We start from the raw sequence: 21,711 nt of genomic DNA on the forward strand, positions 1-21,711 counted from the left end.
CCAAACACCCGGACAACTTTGACTCCGTCGCGCTCATTCGTACATACTTGCCCATGCAATCGTACCCTCTCGCACCACAAAATTAACCCCTCCCTTTAGTACAAAGAGCTTCGGGACTCGTGGATCAATTGGTGCAAGAGAGAAATCTAAACTTTGAGGTAGTTAACAAAGATAGTGATAACAGACACTCCCTTTAAGAGAGTGAAATTGAGCACCACTGACTCGCCATGTTCGCCGCGAAATTACGCCATTGGCTGACAGCTAATTCACTTCTATCACCATTGGCTAAACCCAGATACGCCTACTAACAAACAATTCCAGTACTGCCTTTCAGGTTTTCCCTCTCTTTTTTAATTCACACGACTCGTACGGCTTTGCTCTTGGCATACTCTTAGTTTTCCCCTCGAAACCTCTGCTATCAACCGGCTAGTAGTGCACGCTCGCAAACAACATACGGATCATCACAATTACGATTTAATAATCTTTAATTCATAAATCATAAGTGGGTCATAATTTGTTTGCTCTAAAAATATAAAAAATATTTGATAGATGGATTATTTCGAAAATAGTTATCACAATAAATTTTTGCATTACTAATTAATAATCAAATAGCTTTTATTAAAAATGTGGAATTTGTTATTACTTATAGAAATTTTTAATTAATGTACGTAAATTTTAATTATTTACAGTGTGACCAAAATTATAAAAAAGTTTTAAGGCATATGAAAATATTTTGTGACAGATTCTTTTATGTGATGTGTGTCATTTCATGCTTGTTTTACAATGTGCATTTAAGTTAAGTTTTAAATAATCAAATTTATTCAAAACAATGTATGTAGCTAAAAAATAAAATCTTAAAAAGTACAAAAATTATATGTTGGTGATTTAATGTACTACTAGTGAATTAGTTTAATTAAAAAAATATTAGTTAACTGATTGATTGATGCGATGGAGTCGCAGCCACTGATCGAGACTTCGTCGCAAAATAGCCAAGACATGGTTTTACCAAAGCCTGCAACGAGTATTCCGAGACATAGCATCGATTATATTTTGAAACGAGCCGGACAAAAAAGGACTCATCAAGAGAGTGAAGAAATTTCACTAACATCGAGGGACACACAAGAAAGCACTGGTACTCAATGATTTATTTTTATTTACTTGAAATAAAAAAATTATAATTTGTTTTTTCTTTATACAAAACTAAATTTTTCATGTTGAAAATATATTAAATTAATTAAAATGTTGATAAATATCATTTTAATAATTAATGAATAATTCATAAATCGTGTTTCTATAAGTTAATTAATTCGTGATAATTGCATGAGAAAATTAATTTTGAGGGGTTACGTAACATAATATAAAAGAAGGTATATAAAAAAATTGTGCTTGAAAATATATAATTACCGAGCGCTTGGTTAAGCGAGTGCATGGCATTACATACACACGAATACTTTGTATTGTATATCATACAGTATACAATGTGTATAGGGAGTAAATAAGCGTCCGACGGCGACTAAAATGTTCGTCTGCAATCTAACCCTCTCCTACACAACACGCGTATGCTTTCAACCCACACCCAAAAGGGGCGCGCGACGCAATTAATCACGACGATAATCAGAATTAGGAGTCCAACCGCGAGACTAGATTGCTGTATGCGGTGAATCGAGACTAAAACAATCGGACAACCACTTGTAAATAATTCATTTTCAATTAAGGCATACAATTTTTCTAATTTATTTAATAATTACATTCATTGTTATTTGTGGTGGCTATTATTACTTATTCTAACAACAATCTATATATATATATATATATATATATATATATATATATATATATATATATATATACATATATATATATATATATATATATATATATATACATGTATATATATATTACTCTATCGAATTATTAAGTGTAATTCAAAGAGTAATTTTTTAAAATTAAAAGTGAATTAATTAATGAAAAAAAGAATGTAAAATAGTAGGATATATAAACATACAATATATATACGAAACACGTGATGTAAACTTAAACACACGGTAATGTCAACGTATAATTGGAAAATCGTTACTATCGTATAATAGTGATCTCTAATGTAAAACCCGCGTCTGTTACCACACGACTAATTTGTTGTCAGTGTGCTATATAGGTATACGAGTAAAGCGATATACCTTCAACAAACGAATCGTCAGTACGTGCAAGACCATTAAAAAAAATTACCGTCATTTTATCATTACTTCACTCATTTAAAACTAATTATAATTATATATTTATACATGTACACACATATATATATATATATATATATATATATATATATATATATGTACGCGTTTATATACATCGTAATTTAAAACTTTGTTATTAAATTCAATGTAACTGATTGAAAAATTAATGTTTAAAAAAAAAAAAATTCTTACGTTTTTTATCTTTCCGTAATTAAATCATTAAATATTTTACTTCAATTTTATAAATATTGATTATTATTTACATTTCATCTTTTATTTTTTTCTGCAATTTAATCACTTAAATAAATGATAAAACTACACGTGAAAGCAATTATTAACGCATATTTAATTCAGTGCTTTAATAACTAAATAAGGCCTCACGTTATACCGCGATCAATATAAATATAAATATGTGATTTCTCAGGAACGAGTTGAACAATCGACTTCAAAATCTAATCAGCTCTAGAACTTCATAAAACGCATCGATTGCCGCCTCAACCATCAAAACCATCAATTAATTCGTTCGCGAGATATCGTGGGAGGAAGAAATGCTAAAAACGGTTTTTTTCAAAAACAATGATATACAAAAGTATTTTCGAGCTCGAAAATGTATTCACAACAATGTTTTCGAGCTCAAGGAGCTCGAAAACCGCGGGAAATTTTGGAACTGGCCCGCAGGGTCAACCGATAGACCGATTTTTTTACTACATGATACTAATAAAAATATTAATATTTCATTGTACTCACGAAAATGCGATTAGTACATAATTCTTTACGATTTTATATTACTCTTTCCACTTACACCTCAATTATCAACGCATATAATCTACTTTAACGCGTGTATTTTAATATAAAATTATAATACATTTAATACAGAATAAAAATAAAATAATAAAATTTTTAATTTAAACATTAATAAGCTAATAAGCGAGTACACGAGTTAAAGAATAAAATTATGCAAAAAAATAAGTTCGAATAGCCAAGAATCCAATCTTGTTTCACTAATCGAATTATCATTAATTATGATACCGCGCACGAGAATAAAAGAGAAGCTAAAGGCCTGTATACTTGCTAATAAGGATTATAAAAAAATAATAAAAATTGAAAAAAATAAAAAAAAACGAATGAAGAGACAAGACCGCACTTTAAGAGCTGAATTGACGTGTCTACTAATGGATCGCGTTTCTCCCTATATCTCCCTTATACTTTTTTCTTTCTTCATCATCATCCTTATTTGCTTCTCCTTCTTTTCTTGACCTGTATAATCTTAAAACCACGCACCGTCACTTAGCTCGATAAGTCTTTTAGGATAGCAGAGAATTATTGGTAGCAAGAAGCATTCGAGGAATTTAACTAAAAAGTATACATACATATAGATAAGTGAATATATATATATATATATATATATATATTGAAAAAAAAAGAAAAAAAAATATAAAATAAAAACCTAAGAAAATTTTAGGAAGGGATAATGTCTGTATTGCAGATGATAGTATGAAACACAAGTTCCACGAGATTAGCTAGGGTTGCACCATGAGGAATAAGTGGTAAAAGTACAGGCAACGCTCTTAAAACTCTTTGTTAGGGGTAATTCCGATCGCGTGACAGTACCACAGGGCCACTGAGCAATTACGTGTAATTTCATACCTGTTTATATTGCGAATACCTTGTTTTTCGGCCGTAAGTCACACTCCCGATGCAAGCACCCAAGCTAAAAAACGAAAAACATTTAAAAAAAAACAAATGCAAATGAAATAAGGATAACAGGCGGGTAAACTGGTTGGCTGGCAGACAGGCAACGTTGTGTTCAACGACTTATAATGCGATCAAACTTCTCGAAGTAAATTAATCCGATCGCTTTCAACCCTTTTACTCTAAATTCATTGCGGCTGTTCATTAAACTGCTATTGTATTTTTAAATTTCTCCATTGTTTTACGTTCAAACTATAATATTATGTTTTGTTATTAATTAAATCTAACCAATTATCCATACTTATAATTTAATGAGGAAATATTTTTTTTATTCAATAGAATTTTTTATAAATTTAAATAAAAATAAAAAATTCTCTACTTTTTTCCATATCTTTCTACTCTACCGATGATGAAATAATAATATTTTTATTTCAAGATTTTAGTTAACAAAAAATTTACTTATTCTCACTATAATTTTAAATTAAAATTTCTTGTATAATGGATAATAAAATATATATAAAACGTAAACACTATGTACACATACTGCAGTAATACTTGAGCACTTGTAATAGAATAACTTCCTCTTCGTTGCTAGGACACGTGGCGAAACGGAAGCAAATCGGTAGGTTCTACTCGTGCATGGTTGTGAAGGTGGTACGGCGTGCCAATGAAATCGATTAATTTATTAACTCTATACTTTGTACATATCTTTCGTAAAATCCAAATAAGTTGATAAATTTATACAAACATTATTAAAATGGTTAAATTTAATTTGGCAATTAGATATCATCTATTATTACAATGTTGATAAATAAATACATAAATTGATGCAATGTGTGTTTAATAACCCGACAAATTGATTTCCGTTTTATTTGTTAAATTGTCTTCGTTATCTCGACGATCTCGCGAACGATTTAAGTGAATTATCGTCTCGATCAACTCTCCCAGGTGAGGATGTATAGTTACATCATCATATGTATGTACACTATCTTTCTCTCTATAAAGTATATTTACGGTATGTAACATATATGTAATAGTATATATAAACATACATAGAAGACCATCAATCGGCACAATTATCGTGTATATCGCAATGCACTGCTAGCCGTGAGTATTGGAGTAAGTGGTTTATTAATGTACGACTTCGATCTAAATTGGCTTTATATACTTTGTTTTGATCGTATGCTTGATATATTCGATCATATTGTATATGTATATGCATATATATATATATATATATATATATATATATATATATATATTTATATATATATATACTGAAGAGAGTTAGAAAATCGAGTAAACTCGACACATCGTCGGCAGCCTGATGCCGCTAGAGATATCCCAATAAAGCTCGCACGCCACCAAACAATTAAATTATTAACCAACAGCGATAACGAGGCACGGTAGCGCTGATTACTATTATAATGAACGTCGCTTGTACCTTTATGTTATTTCTTTCCTTTATATTATATTCACTCTCTTTACACTTTAGTATATTTATTTACTCTGAATAAAAAAAAAAACAATTATGAATCAATTATCAGTTTGATTAAAAGTAGAACTTCTTTGTTTTTAAATGATAAAATAATTAAATTTTTTAAATCAAGATGAAATTGTATTTGACATTCAATAAATACATGTATATTTTTACAAACAGAAAAAATGGGTAAAGGTCGAAAAAAATGTAATAGTTCATGAAAAACGAAAAGAATTTCTGAAGAAAAAGATATATTCTTTGAAATTCAGAGGTATATATATTCAATTTTGTATAAGGAAATCGAGACGCATGCCATGAAAGATTGTTTGTCTGTGACAGTTTGATTTTTGTTGGGGACACATGTTTTATGTTAAAGAAAATAACTCAAGTTCGAAAAGAGAAAATATTATCAGAAAAAAACTAAAATTTGTTTTTGTGATAAAAATGATAGTCTTATTTTTGATAATCTAAGAAATATATTGAATACACCGAAAAAAAAATATAAATAAATAAATAATGCTGATGACAGCTTAAGAGCCTTTTCACAAATGTATCTGATATCAGCATTATAGCCACACTCTAATTATATCTAATAGTTTATTAAACCTGTTTAAAGTAATATTCGATGATGAAAACAAAAAATAAATAATCAAATTTGTTAAACACTTTTATTAAGATTACCTTCCTGGAAGATTGGCTGTTGCTTTTAGCAAGATTGTGAATAAATAAAAAAAACTAAAGAAATATATAAAAAAAAATTTTAAAAATCACTAAATTCCATATAATCCTCTTTGGTCTTTGATGACGGCAAGTCCCGCTCACTGTTCGACGGCATATGCTTTTTGTACACTTCAATTTAATTTTTTTTTAATTTTAATCTCTTTCGATACTAGTTTTGAATGCTGCAAAAAATTATACGATCGCTTGAAACGCAAAGGAAATGTTGTATAAAGAAAATTATAGATTGAATGATATAGACGGTTGAATATTACTTGAAAGGAAGTTGGGTACAGTACACAAACATGTCGATAGGTGTTTTCCTCCTGCGGGAAACTCTGCAATTACACGCGATAAAGCGATGGTAGATAGTTACTGTTAGTCGATCGCTAATGAACCTTCAATTAATAAGCCGCGAGTCGACTTTAATATGATTAGCTCACAGACATCAATTTACTCGAAAGTGAGAAGTGTGTTGTTGAGGAACACACTTTCGTATGTTACTCAATATCATCACATCCGATCATGTATAATAAGGAGTAATAAAGTCTCATAAATTTATAAATACATAAGTAGAAAAAAAATTTAACTGAATCAAGAATTATTTTTCTTAGATATGGAATTCTTGTTTCGACTCATTCGATTTTTTCAATTTCTCAAAATTGTTAAGTTGTTTCAATAACAAAAAAAATCTTCTTCAAGTACCCATACAAAGTCGCCGTTCATGGAAAAAATGCCGTAGATCGGCCGATGTCTGACTGCCGTCACTCGGCCAAGCATTGGCAATTAGTAATGGCCCAAGCATGGTTAATTACCAGCAGCCGTTTAATATTTTAAACAACACTGCCGATGGCTGGCCAATTAATGGCTACATATGACTGGCCGATTATCGTTTCGCAACGTTGGGATACTGTTAGTGAATCAGTGGTCCATGACTTTGTCAAATAAAAAAATCTACTAATCAATTATTAATTATACAAATATTATATAATAATTTATTATTATAATTTTCTTCAACTAATAATTATTTTTTTTTTGGATTTAAATTAATTTTTAATCAACAATATATTTTAATTTTCCGATTAAAGTTATTTACACCTAACAATTAAAATATTTTTTAGTTCGTTATTATTTGCAACCAACAACCGCAATTTTATAACTTTACTTATAAAAATTAATTGAATAAAAAAATAATACATACATTTTTATAATACATGTCATTTTTAATAATGGTGGTAGAGCAAGATAATTCAACTGGGTTCTTGATAAATAATCAATTTAATTTAATAAGTTTTATTTTAAAAAATTATGTAATTATAATAAAATAGTACGAAATTCTTATTTTTATTTATTTTTAAATAATCGAAAATATTAATTAAATTGCTCTTTATGTTTTATAAAATCGAGTTGTTGTACTAAAATAAATATCTAGATTATTCAAAAGTGTCAGTTCAACATAAGCAGTTTCGTCCAGTAGCCATCATTCGGACCCAGTAATCAGAAGGACGGCAGTTCGCGCCCAGAGCCCAGCAGAATTTTCACCGAGTTTTTTTCACATCATTTACCCCACTTAAATAATTTAAATGTTAATGATCATAAATTCTATTAGGTTAATAAAAAAAAACTCTTTTTAAATTACATTCATTTGCATGCTTGGCTGATTGCCGGCTGTCATTAATCGGCCGATAATCGAGCGCCATTAATGGGCTGGGGTTATCATTTGAATATTCAGCCGTTCATGGGCCATTAGAAATTGTCAATGACCGGCCGTTAATTATCATACTTCGACCGGCGATGGGCCATCCAAGGGCCGGTTTTCAAACTTTGTATGGATATTTTAATCTCAGTGAATGGAAATTTATTCTTTGATAATAAATTTTTTAATATAATCTATAATATAATATAATCATATAACATTTTAAACTAAATTATTTTATTCTTTTAACAATAGCGCGATATTCTTGTCCGAAAAATAGCATTCTCTTGGTTTAAGACACTATCGACTTGATTCAAGACGGCACTTTCTCATGCTATACATACACTGAGAAAAAAATTTTCTTCTAACAACTAAATTTTAGTTATGACAACAAAATGATTTGATTGTCCATTGCCAATCATATATTTAGTTGTTTTAACTAAATATTTGATAATCCACCAACAAAACAAATTATTAGAAACTAAAAAATATTTAGTAAAGATAATTACGTGCTAAGTAGCAAGCATAAAATCAAATTGATTACCTGTAGAGCTTATAAAGTAGTCACAATGGTGGCACGTGGCTCTATCAGGACGATAGCCAAAAAGGAACCAAAAAAAAGTAGTCACAATGAAATATATTAGTGAAGCTCAGAGAATGAGTTATTAATAAGAATTAAATATTATATTTAAAATGATTTATCATATTTAAAAAAATAATTTATTTCCTTGGCACGTACTTTTTCTTGTACTATCACAAAAATTGTTCTGGGAAACATTAATATTAAACATTACCCTGGTTGGAAGGAACCATTGGCCAAAGCTTGGACCAAGCCTTGGCCCGTCGTCAGCCAATGCTCCCCGGCTTAGCGCAAGGCTTGAGTCGAGCCTTGGCTGACCATTGGGCGAGCCATGGTTCAAGCCTTGGGAAATAAAATATCAAGCCTCGGCCGAGCCTTGGGAAACGAAAAATTGAGCCTTGGCCAAGGCTTGGGAAACAAAAAATCAAGCGTCGGCCAAACCTCGGGGAGCAAAAAATCTAAGGCTCACCCAATGCTCAATCTATAATATTGTCATTTAAATTAATAAACATAATTAAAAAACAGTTTGATCACACTTTTATCGACATTACGTTGGAGTGTAATTAACTAATTACTGAATTAATAGAAAATAACGAATAAAATTATTTGGGTGCTACCGGGGTTCGAACTGAGATCCTTCTGATTACTAGGCCGGGACGCTATCCACTGTGCTAAATCTGATGTTTAGATAATCATGATTTTTTGCTTGTCAATTATTTAAATACAATTTAATTCAGAAATATTACAACGTAAAGATGAGGTGAAATGTAGTTTTATTTAATGAACTTAAAATTGTCTGATGAGTAATGACATATATATATAGATATATGTATATATATATATTTGTAATTTTATGATTTGATATAAATGAATAAATTAAGAGTAAGATCAAGTAGCACTACTATATTGTTTATTGAACTTTAACATTTATGTTAACTAAAGATTTGTACATAGCAATAACTAATCAAATAAAAATTATTGTACATAAAATAATTTTACTTTTTAGAAATTTTTAACTCTTGATATTAATCGTATACTTGATGGACCGTTGTACCCTGGTCTTCTTTATATACATATATATAGATACATGTAAAGTTGCTAATTTTAATATTAAATAAAAAGTTAATCGAGGCTGAGGCATTGGCCAATGGTCAGATGCCAAGGCTTGGCTTGACTAAAATTAAACCATAGGGTCTAAGCTTGGACCAGGTCTGGCCCCATGGTCATTTCCAAGGCTTGGAAGATTACAACTGGCCCAAGACTCGGCCAATTGATACCGTTGGTGATTCCTTCCTGGGTGATGTCATAGCATAATACAGGATACCCCTACACTGTAAAAAAAGATTCCTGACGTCAAACCAGATTCGTTTGGCTGAAGTACTCCGTGCGTTTGGATACAGCCAAGCGCGTCAAGCGATTGAGTCTACCGCTCTCTACGTTTGACAGTATATTTTGCTCCAACTGAGAGTTTCTTGAGGAAAGGTATCGATTCGTTTGAACTAACTCTATAGTATTTGATGTAACTCAGTAATTTTTTTCCTTTAAAAAAAATAGAAATTAGTTCAAGTCATTAATGCTATCGATACAATAATGATTTTTGTTTAATATAAAATAATTAAAAATTTCACTTAAAGTAAAGTGTAAGGTGATTGAAGGTATGAATTTTCAGTTAAGTCTAAATTTTATTAAAGCAAATGAATCTTAGTGTTAAAAGTAATACTTTTTAAGGTCCATAGAAACTGCCTTTGCAATTGATTCAATAAAAAATCGAGTTATTTAAAATTGCTGTATTGATTGATCCAAAAAAAACAGTAATCTGAATCAAGTGAATATTGCCTTTAACTATTTCATTAATAATTAATTAAAAAAAAAATTTATTTTTCTTATGTATTTATTTATTTTTAATTTTATTTTATTTTAATTATTATTGTTTTTTTTTTGTTATTCAGTATTGAGACAATTACATTATATTATATCTATTACACTCTAGAAATCATCCTGACATAGTCACAATTTTTAGTGAAAAATTAAATAATTTTAATATGGGTATCCGGAGGATTCGAACCCAGCACCCTACGCGCGAGAGTTAGGCGCTTTGCCGCTATGCTACGGAACCAGTGGGAAAGTTTTAGTTTAGTTGTGCTTCTAGTACTTTGTTTTCATATTGAATGGATACATACAATCAATTGCTTATACATTAATCTAATCGAAAAAAATATGTGACTGGTTTTATAAATAGATTTTTTTATCGAATCGATAATACAAAGACTTTCATTCAAATGTACTTCGATATTTTGTAACGAATGCATTTATATTCTTATCGAATATTTTTCAGTTTTAATGTGAGTGCGTGAGATTATCCCTCCAACTTCATCGGATTCTCTCCCCAAGAAACTCGTCGGTTGACACGACACGTTCGGTATTATAGGAAACTATTTTTGTTTCAATGAAATATGTAAAGTTGTCAAACCAAACGGTTCAAAGAGTTTCAGTTAAATTTCTAAAAATTTTAAAGTTCACTTCAACAAGTTTTTATTTTTAAGTCAAGTACATCCAAACTTTAATTAAAATATATTGTACTATTTAATCAAATGTTAGCTTAATTATGGCCAAACTTAAAAACTTTAATATAAACGCTTAAGCAATTTCTCATAATCGAGTAGAGATTTTCATTCAATAAAAATGATTTTCTTGAGACAAACTAGTTTTCGTTGGTTCAAACGAATTTGGCTTCACCGAAGAGGAAATTTGTCAAACTCACACTGAGAAAAAAAAAACTGTTCTCAAGTATATAAATGGTTGTATCGTACCGAGTAAATATTTGTTTAATTTTAGTAAAAATGTACTCCAATCAACTATATTTTCTTAAAATAAGTATCGAAATTCTTAAATCAAGAAAATATTACTCGGTTGAAGTACATATTTACTATGATTAAGAATATTATTTGGTTGTATAGTACTGAGTAAATATGTTTTAAATGGAGTATTTATACTTGGGAAAAGTTTTTTTTTTCAGTGATAGGGAGTTTGATGTCAGGACCTTATTTTTTACAGTGTATATTACAATCAAAAGTGGGTTATCGTCACTCTGCTAATTTACAGCGAATAACCCGTCCCATAAATGCTTCAATTTGGGAATATAATAATTCTGAAATTATTTTCTTACCAGGGACACTACAAATGGTGGGCGCGATCTAGTGGCGAGCACCGAACTACTCCCGCTGTTGCTGCCTACCACCATAACTTTTTAAATCAATAATCATTAGGTTTAAATATATATTTATTAAGAACGTTTCCACCGAAATCACTTTTCTTATAATCTTCCTGAAATTTTGAATATACATACACGAAAAGAAAATTCTACCACAATTTACGATGTTAACATCGTAATCGTAGACTAGACTTTTATTAACGTCACTTTTGAAATGTCTTATTTCAAAATTTACTATGTGGGTTGTATTTTTTACTATTTAACATCGTAATTTTAACAAAGACTTTTAGAATTAAAAATTACTTAAAAAATTACAATTTAACACCGTAAAAAAAAAAATAAAAAAAAAAATTACACTTTAAAAACTATATTTATTCGTATATTCAATATTTCTATTTACTTTTTAATAAAGTAAATATTATAGTGCTGCCTCTGTTATAATACGATGGAAGTTATAAAAAGTACGATGTTACATCTTAATTTATAAATAGTAACTGCGTTCTCCGCAAGAGGCGCTCTCGTGACTTGACTGTTTATTCAAATCGTTTATATGGATCTTAAGGTAGTTCACTCACGACATTCGTAGCCAAAAGTATAGCGTTATCGTAACTACAAAAAGTTAGAGATACTCAATGCGAGAATATTTTATTTTTGTGAGAGACTGTATCCAATACATTTTAGTTTTAAATATACAGATACACACTAATACAATCACCTTGATGAGTACAATAAATGTGGCGAAGCTGCAAATATTTATATTGAGTAGTCTATAGATTAAACGTATAGGTAGCAATCTTTAGATAGTGTGAGTTTAGTATACATGTAGTTTGTTATTATTGACAATCACAAATTTTTATGCATATTTTCATAATTTTTTTTTTAACTTACAAGAAAATCGCAATTAAAAAGAAAAAAATTGTTCGATGTGTGCTACTTTTAATATCATAATTTTTAATAATTCTAAAACTATTAGAAAAACTCGGCTGACCAATTTCAAAACACAGTAACTGACATAAATAAAATTTTTGAAATATGTATAGAATCATGTTCACAAAACTCCATTGGAACTAAAAAGACTAAAAAATCGATTTTGAAAAATTTGTCACTTACTGTGTTTTGGAATTGGGCAGCCGAGCTATCATTAATATAAGTTAATATCAAAAAACAATTTTTTTGTTTGTTTAAAATCATTGAATACATGTTTAACATTCATGAAAATTATTTCGAAAAATTTTCCAAAAATTTTTTGACCTCCAATACTTTCATGCTCCAAAATTAATCTAGCTAAGTGACATTTGAATTTCCGCGGATTAAGTATGACGACTGCAACGTTGCCGAGTTGTGATTGCTGTGCCCCACCACACGTCAAGTATTTTAAAATTATTTATATTTTAAAAATCAATATTTTTTAAACAAATCGGTCAAGGAATTCAGAGTTTTTTTTTAAAAATTTCTAATTTTTTCATTTAACATTGGATAAGTTTTTTAAAAAAATGGTAAGAACCGTTTCCAAGATATTCAGGAAACTACATGTTTTTCTTATACTTGGTAGGTTTTCAGCATGTTAATTATGCACATTTTGATTGTTAATATCTCGTTTTACAATCAGTGAAAAAATTTCGTTTTTTTTTCATTGAATATTAGACATTTTTGTTAATCTCATGTTTTCAAAATAGAAATTTTCTTACGATTGTTTGAAGAAACTAAAAATCATTAATAGAAGATATGACGAATATATTTCTGTGAAAATAAGAAAAACAAGCAGTATTTATTTTGTTGTAAAAAATGCTAGAAGTTAGCTACTCTTAACAGTTTTTGAATTTTCTGTCGTTGCTTGAACCGTGAGATATAGCGACTTCGCAACGTTACACTGGGCGGGAAGTTTGAAATCTAGAATTTCACGTTGAGCTGTTTCATGAATTTCTTCTTGATTTTTTTTTGTTTTTAGCCTGACATACTTGCTAAGGTTTTGATTATATTAGCACCCATTTTTTTTTTAATAAGTATTTATTTACAATCACTAATATAAAAGTAACCTCTAAAAATTTTTCAAAACATTTAAATTCTACAACACGCGTCTTCACATAAATATAAACAGAGAAAAGAAAACCACGTTGCTAGATCGGAAAATCGATGCAATGAGAATATTTTTGGACTTCTGCGCATGTGAGAGTAAGTGAAAAAATGTACCGTACCTTAACTGGTTTTGATTTTATTAATAGTACTTAACATAGGGAGAATTGTCTTTAAAGTTGAGCAAGACTGCTCGGTGGGAACGCCCTTAAATAAATATTTTCTTAACTTTACGAAATGAATTTATTATCTTAGAGAGAGAAATATTAAGGTCAATCAAATAGAGTATTAAATCATTTGTTAACAATGACAAAATAGATTATGTTAACGTAATAAAATTTAGTTGTCCCAAATAAATTATCGTTTAACAGAATTTAACAAAACCAATTTAATTGTTCGAAGATAAATTTTTTCTCAGTGTGTACTTTTTTTTAACGTTTCGCGAAGAAAATCGAAGATTCTCGAAAAATTCGGGAAGTTAGTGTTTTCACTCCGATTATTAAAAATTGAATTTTCACCAGATGTCGACGTTTTGATGTCCTAGAAAGTTATTCTGACTATGTGTGTGTATGTTTGTGAACGCTCTATAACTGTTTAGCTAATTAACCGATTTGGATAGTTCTTGCGGCAGTCAAAAGAGCTTGTTAGCTATCAACTTTCCTGTAAATTTCCTGAAAAAATACGGAAAAAAAATCGTTCTTTTTTTTTTTATTTCTTAAAAAAAAACCTGATCAATCAATTTCAGAATCAAGTCAGCTCTAGAACTCAATGAAGCGCGTAGATTGCCGCAAGAATCATCTCAATCGGGTAATTTATTCAAGAGATATCGTTGTAGAACGGAATGGTGAAAAACGGTTTTTCGTAATATCAAAAAAATTGGATCGATCGATTTTCAATTCTAAACAGCTCTGAAACTCAGTAAGCCGCACCAATTGCCACAAGAACCTTTTCAACTGGTTAATTGGTTCGAGAAATTTCATTGAAACAAAAAATGGTAAAAAGCGTTTTTTCCCGAATATCTTTGAAAAGATCAAGTTGATCGACTTTTAAATTTGATTAGCTTTAAATCTTAATAAAACCCGTCGAATGCTATCTTAACCTTTGACATCGGAACGTTTCTTCACGGGCTATCGTTGCCGAGAAAAATTTTAGAAAAGTGTTTTTTTCTAATAAATTGAAAATCGCTGAACTGATTGATTCCAAATATTTTTGTGAGTTGAAGGCTGAAAAACTGAATCGAAAAATGCCTCGAACTTTAAAATCGGTTAACGCATAATATAATTTCCCTTGTAGGAAATTGAGAAGGGCTCAAGATTGGTTGAGAACTTATGGCTGTTTGAAATTTCCCCGATTTTTCGAAAAATATAGTTTCTATCCACTTTCAAGTTCACATAATTTTAAAACTAATATTCATAGACAATTTCTGTGAAAAGTACTTAAAAGCTTGACTAATAAACTTTACTTTATGATCTTGATTTTTTTACATTTACAGCTATTTTACTTTTCTAAAGTATTTCGTTTATTACTTATGATGCTTCAAACGTTATCAGAACATTTTTTTGAATTAGGATATCCTGATGAGGTCCTGACAAACAGCTTGTCAGGTTGACCCGACAGCGAATAACTTTTTTTTTAATAAAAATTTGCTGACGAGGTCCTGATAAGAAACTCGACAGGTCCACTTGATGGCAAATAACTTTTATTGGAATAAGGATATCCTGACGAGGCCCTGATCAGGAACTCGTCGGGTTGACCAGATGGTGAATGACTTTTTTTTAAATAAGGATTTCCGAACGACATCCTGATGAGGAACTCGTCAGGTTGACCCTGTGGCAAATAACTTTTTTTGGAATAAGGATATCTTGAGGAGGTCCTGATAAGGAATTCGACAGGTTGACCCGATGGCAAATGACTTTTTTTTGAATAAGGATATCTCGATGAGGTTTTGATAAGGAACTTGTCAGGTTTGCCTTAAAAAGGCAAACCTTCTATTAACCTGACAAGGTCCTTATGGTACTTCAGGCAAATCAGGAAATAATTCTAGTCAGGATTAATTAATAAAAAAACACATTTTATTTGAACCTACAGTTGCACACTAACTGCAAGAAATTGATATTTTCTCTTAAAACGATCAATCGGTTTTCAATAGTTTATAAAAAACTATAATAGTTACATTTTATACCGGATTGTTGCGGTTGTTGATTTCATTCTTGAAATATTCAATTCATTGTTGGATTTTATTTAAATTACAAAAAATATGTGTCATTCATTTATAATATAATGAAAAAAATCCACAGTAATACAATCGCGGTAATACCCACACTTACCCTAGTCCACGATGTCCTTGATTACGATGTTAACATCCTTAATTTTAGTGGAATTTTCTTTCCGTGTAGCATAATAATAATTCCGACGTTAACATAGCGAGATTTCTTATGTCAATATTAAAAAAATACCTGTGTGGAATTAGAGAAGATAGTTTTTTTTGTCTCCTTATAGAATACGTTTCGTGTACAATATACTCCATATACACCCTCATTTCAAAAATCTTAAGTCTAGGCGCTGTAAAACTCTTCTTCTATATATAGGTTTTGTAAAGTATTCAAATTTGCTATACACGTTAATTGACAATACAAAGTCTAATTTATAACTGATAAATAAAATAAGAATATTAATAAATATTTAAGGTATCTTCAAAGTAAAGAAATTTGTAAAGTTATGTCAATTTTTGAAATTACATTTCATCGCGTTTTAATGTTGACTTTGATTTTTAACTTCCCGCTAAGAAAATCGACGATTTTCAAAAATTTCGGGAAGTTATTGTTTTTCTCCGATTTTTGAAAATCGAGTTTTCATCAGATGTCGACGTGTGTGTGTGTGTGTGTGTGTGTGTGTGTGTGTGTGTGTGTGAATGGTCTATAACTTTTTAACTAATGAATCGATTTGGATGTTTAAGGCGGCAATTGAAGGAGCTTGTTGGCCATCAACTTTCCTGAAAGTTTCAGATCATTTGATCAAGTTGACTCAAAAATATTTGCGAATTTCGAAAAAAAAAAAAAATTTTTTTAGTTTTTTAGTGATTTCTCAGAAGTAACTTGAACGATCGACTTTAAAATCTAATCAGCTCTAGAATTTGATAAAACGCGTCGATTGCTGCCTTTGCCATCTTAATCGGTTAATTTGTTCATAAGATATCGTTGGAGAAAGAAATGGTAACGAACGGGTTTTTCCAAATATCTTTAAGACGGCTGAATCGATCGCTTTCACATTCTAATCAGCTCTAGAATTCAATAAAGCGCGTCTATTTTCACCTCAAATGTCAAAATCGGTTAATTAGTTCAAAAGATATCAGCGTTGAAAAGTTAAAAAAATAACATTCTATGTTATTTTTTCCAGATAAATCATAACATGATGTACTAAAATGTGTCTATGTGTAAAATCATACCAACTCTTCCTCTTTATGATTTTCTTTATCATCATATAATGTCATCTAACTTGTTTTTTAGTTTAAATCATATTATCAACAAAAAATTGGAAAAAACGCAATTTTTCGCGATATTTCATATTTTATTGTTTCTGACATAAGTCAAAATTTATTTAAATTTTGATTTTGATCCCTGACATTGATTTTTGCCTCAATACACTGATTTTATTGAACATAATCGGGAATTAAATTTTAAAAACCGCTCCTTTTTTAATGATTTTCGATTCTTAAATTTTCAAACTTTAGCATAAAACGTAACTTACGTTACGTAAAACGTTAGAGCTTGAAAAGATCATAAAAAACAACCGCATGTAATAGCATTTTCGAGCTCGAAAATACATCCGTACTAATGTTTTCAAGTTCCTTGAGCTCGAAAACAGCGGGAAGTTTTGGGGCTGGCCCGCAGGGCCAACCGACGCCCAGATTTTTTTAAATATGATGCATTCTTCGGAGTGATAAAAAAAATCCTTTATAAATTTATTATCAAGTATTAAAAAGCACTATCTGTAAGACACAAATTTTTTCAAAAGTTACGCGTGTCCTTTATTGACGTATAACTCGATTAAGACGAAAAAAAATCACGATAAATTTAAAGGCGTTCCGAATTTGTAAATCAAGAATCAGTGTGTTGACCCATTGGATTCGCTTCGACAAGAGTATTTCAGTAGAGGAGACTGTGGTCCTAAGTGTTCGTCCATTACGTTATCTCCACGTGTCAATCTCTTAAGTAGCTAGAGAACTCAACTAAGACCCCCTTCACATACTACCGTTGATACAATCTTTCGTTTCTCTTTCTTCACGCTCACTGTATATATCATAATGTATAGCCTTGAAAAAGAAAAAAAACCAAGTCATAAAGGGAAATATTTCTTTGATGTTATCTAAATTATTTCACAAATTGTTAAATATATTAGACATATAACAGTCAAAGGAATTTAATAAAACATTGGAATTAATGGGATTTACATCTAATGAATAATTTAATGAGAAAATATTTTATCGAAAATTGATTAATTAAATTACAATGAATATAGCACGTAATGTAAATATTACAGCAATTAATATGCATATATTACTGTGTACTGTAACTATTGATACTAGGAGTATTATGCCACATTATTGACTATTTTGCTGATAATTATCAGACACTCAAGCGTCTATCAACATCGCCATGGAAGGTTAAATTATTAGCTTGTTGGTTAACTAACGTGGCTTTGGGAAGTGAACCATAGGATGCTATATAACCTCTACTCGGTAGCTGTTTATAACCCCACAATTCGATACGATGCACGATGAGAGAAGGTTAATTGTGCAGTTAACGAGATCCCGGTAATTTGTCCTCACTACATAAATCTTCCCTGTAACTGCAATTATGGTAGAATTAAGAAAATTAACATTTTGGAATATCTATAATAGTCAATTTTCTCGATTACACTTTACTTATGATATTTAATTTAAAAATATAACATCATATCATTTCATTGTGGATAAAATATAATCTTGATAATTATTATAATTATATAGCTACCAAAATTATTATACTACAGAAAAGTAAAAGCAAACGAGAGAGATCCAAAGATGTATATACTTAATTTCGTTTATGAAAATATTTTTTGTTTGTTAATATATGGATCATTCCACCAAATAAAGTTATTTTTAACGGGTGGCCCTCATCGATTTGGTTTAAACTTTGTGGAGCTGTTCTATACATCCAAAAAAAAAAGTTCTCTGAAAATTTGAGCCCTTAGTATGCAACTGTTTCAAAGTTATGATTTTTTTAAATTATTTAAAAGTTTTGTTATTAAGTTTTTCACTAATTTTTTTGAAGGAAAAATTGTTTTAAAAAAAATGAGCACATGAAAGTTTTTTGTAGAAAAAATTCTCAGCTTTCCTATGAATATATTCATTTATCATTTTAAGTTACAGAAGACCCTTTAAAATTCGATTAAAGTAACAAAAACTATTTTTAAACAAGTTAAAAATAATTAAAGCTAAAAAAAAAAAAAATTTTCCCGTTGTAACGGTGTAAAATTTAATTTATCATCAAGGAAAATCGTGATTTTCCACGGCTGGTCAGTTACCCGAGCTGAAACCCTAAATAAGTACCCATTAGAGTTTTTCGACTTGTCGCCGGGTGCGCTAATTGAAGAAGCTCGGACTTCTGTCCCAAAATTAATTAAGTGGGGAGGCCATTTTCCGGAAGTTGCCAAAAATGGCCGAGCTAAAAATATATAACCACAGGACCGCAGCAAAAATCGCAGAGAGTCGGTCGAGCCGACAAGCCTAACGGACGTCCATCTGCCGTGAGCTTTATCCAGAAGACCGGAAACCAAGGAAAGACCAAGGGAAGCTAGATAGACACCAATGGTATCATCCGGTGAACAGGTGCAAAGTTGAGTGTTAACATCGTACTGCTGTGCGTAAATCAATTCTCGGCAGGTAAGCCAGAATTAATAAACTAATTAATATCGAGTATGAATCCATCGAAAGTATTAGTAAACCAGCGTCTCCGATAGAATAAATTCTCGGCGGGGGAAGCCAGAATTTATTGTAAAGAAATAAAATAATAATTAACCACGTGGTTGATCAAAGAATTCTCGGCAGCGAGGCCAGAACTTATGAATCATTAATTGTAAATTAAGGAGTGAAATTTCTCCGCAGGAGGCCAGAAATTACAATAGTTATTTAGTCATTGTAATATAATAAATTAATCGGTATTTAATAAGATAAGATTTACAAGACTGAAAATCAAGTGCTGTGAAAATCGGGATAACGATTGAGATTTTAATTAATTAAATTTGAGTAATAAGTTGATGTCCGTAAATTGTTAAAAGAAATTTAAATTGAATGCGAAGAAAGAAAGACACGAAATAGAGAGAGATAGACTGAGACGCGTGAAGTAGAGAGAGATAGCATCGGTCGCTCGAGTCAGTGAAATCTATCATTTGATGGAAAAAATATTAAATACTGGGAAATTTTATGAATTAAAGTAAATGATTATAAACAAAGGAAAAATTAATAGTCACTAAAATTAACTCTTAAAATCGGAATTTGTAATTAGGAAAATTTAAATTGTGTGTGTGTGTGTGTGTGAGTTAAGTCCAGTGGACAGTAGATTGATAAAATAAAACGTGTGTGTGCGATATAAAATGATTCCAGGGGAATTTTTAATTAATTATTTTGAAATAATTAGATCCAGGGGATCTGACAAGTTGCCAAAATTGCATAAGTCCAGAGGACTCAGTTTTAAATAGATCCAGGGGATCAGGCAGGTTGCCAAAATTGTATAAGACCAGGGGACTCAATTTCATATAGATCCAGGGGATCAGGCCGGGGGCCAAATTTACGTTAATAAAGTCCAGGGGACAGTTTTATTAAAAGATCGAGGGGATCAGGCCAGTGGCCAATTAAATATTTTAATTCATAAAGTCCAGGGGACTAATTAATCAGTGTAATAAAGTCCGGTGGACTTCGTTAGTTGATAAAATAATTATAAGTGAAACAAAACCCGGTGGGTAAAATTGTTTTGTGATAAATAAAATTGTTAATTATATTAATTAAAATATTGTGTAGTAAATTTAAGTCCTCATCCTTCCTCACTCTTGTAAAATTCGACGACCCTGATTTCAGAATTACATCTCCGGTTCTGGAAGACCGAGGTTTAGCTTCCAGTGGCGCCCTAATTAAGACCTATTAATTAAGGGGCCAAATTTAGCAAGGTTGAAAAAATACCCTGTTACACCGTGTTATTTAAATAGGAAAATCGAATTTTTTAATGAGCTAGGTCTGTAATCGACATAGAATTTTTTTTCTTGCGCGAAAATTTTTTTTTTGTGTTGAACTATGGTTTTTTCCACATGCACTTAAAAAAAAAAATCGGTCTGTCGGTTGACCCTGCGGGCAAGCCCCAAAACTTCCCGCCGATTTCGAGCTCCTTGAGCTCGAAAAATTGTCGTAGATACATTTTCGAGCTCGAAAACACGTTTGTATGCCTTTTTGACTGATCAGATTTTGAAATTGATTTATCGAGTCGTTTTTGAGAAATTTCCAAAATACTAAAAAAAATTTTTTTTTTCAATTCTTTCGACAACGGTTTCTCTTGAAAGAATTAACCGATTTTGATAGTTGAGGTGGCATTCGACTCGGCTTATAAAGCTTCAGAACCCAGTTGATTTTGGAATCGATCCATGAAGAACATAAAAAGTTATCCGGAAAAAAACATTTTTGAAAAAAGTTTATTTTTGGAATATCTCTGAATGAACCCTACCGATCAAGCTTAATTTTTTTCAGCTTTAAGATTTTCGCAAGCCGCGTCGAATGACACCTTGACAATCAAAATCGGTTCATCCGTTCAAAAGTTGTAGATATTTACATACGTACGTACGTACATACATACATACACTAGGACATCATCGTGAAATCAGTCCGAATAGCTTTCTAGAACCTCAAAACGTCAAGATCTCTTGGAAATTGGATTTACGAAAATCGGACTGAAACCAATAACTTCTCCAATTTTTGAAAATTTGCAATTTTCTTAGCGGGAA

At 30.5% G+C, this 21,711-nt stretch overlaps 1 protein-coding gene across 2 annotated transcripts in view; it reads left to right on the forward strand.

Annotated features, from left to right (window-relative positions):
• The first annotated feature begins 854 nt into the window (after window positions 1-854).
• The window catches only part of LOC103570362 (retinal homeobox protein Rx1), a 104,323-nt gene continuing 83,466 nt past the window's right edge, over window positions 855-21,711 (forward strand). For both annotated transcript variants that reach the window (XM_014439827.2, XM_014439828.2), the window contains exon 1: window positions 855-1,132. In XM_014439827.2, coding sequence (XP_014295313.1) covers window positions 949-1,132 — 184 coding nt within the window. In that variant the 5' untranslated portion in view covers window positions 855-948. The remainder of the gene's footprint in view (window positions 1,133-21,711) is intronic.

This window comes from Microplitis demolitor, chromosome 7 (genome assembly GCF_026212275.2).
Source record: "Microplitis demolitor isolate Queensland-Clemson2020A chromosome 7, iyMicDemo2.1a, whole genome shotgun sequence".
NCBI lineage: Eukaryota > Metazoa > Arthropoda > Insecta > Hymenoptera > Braconidae > Microplitis > Microplitis demolitor.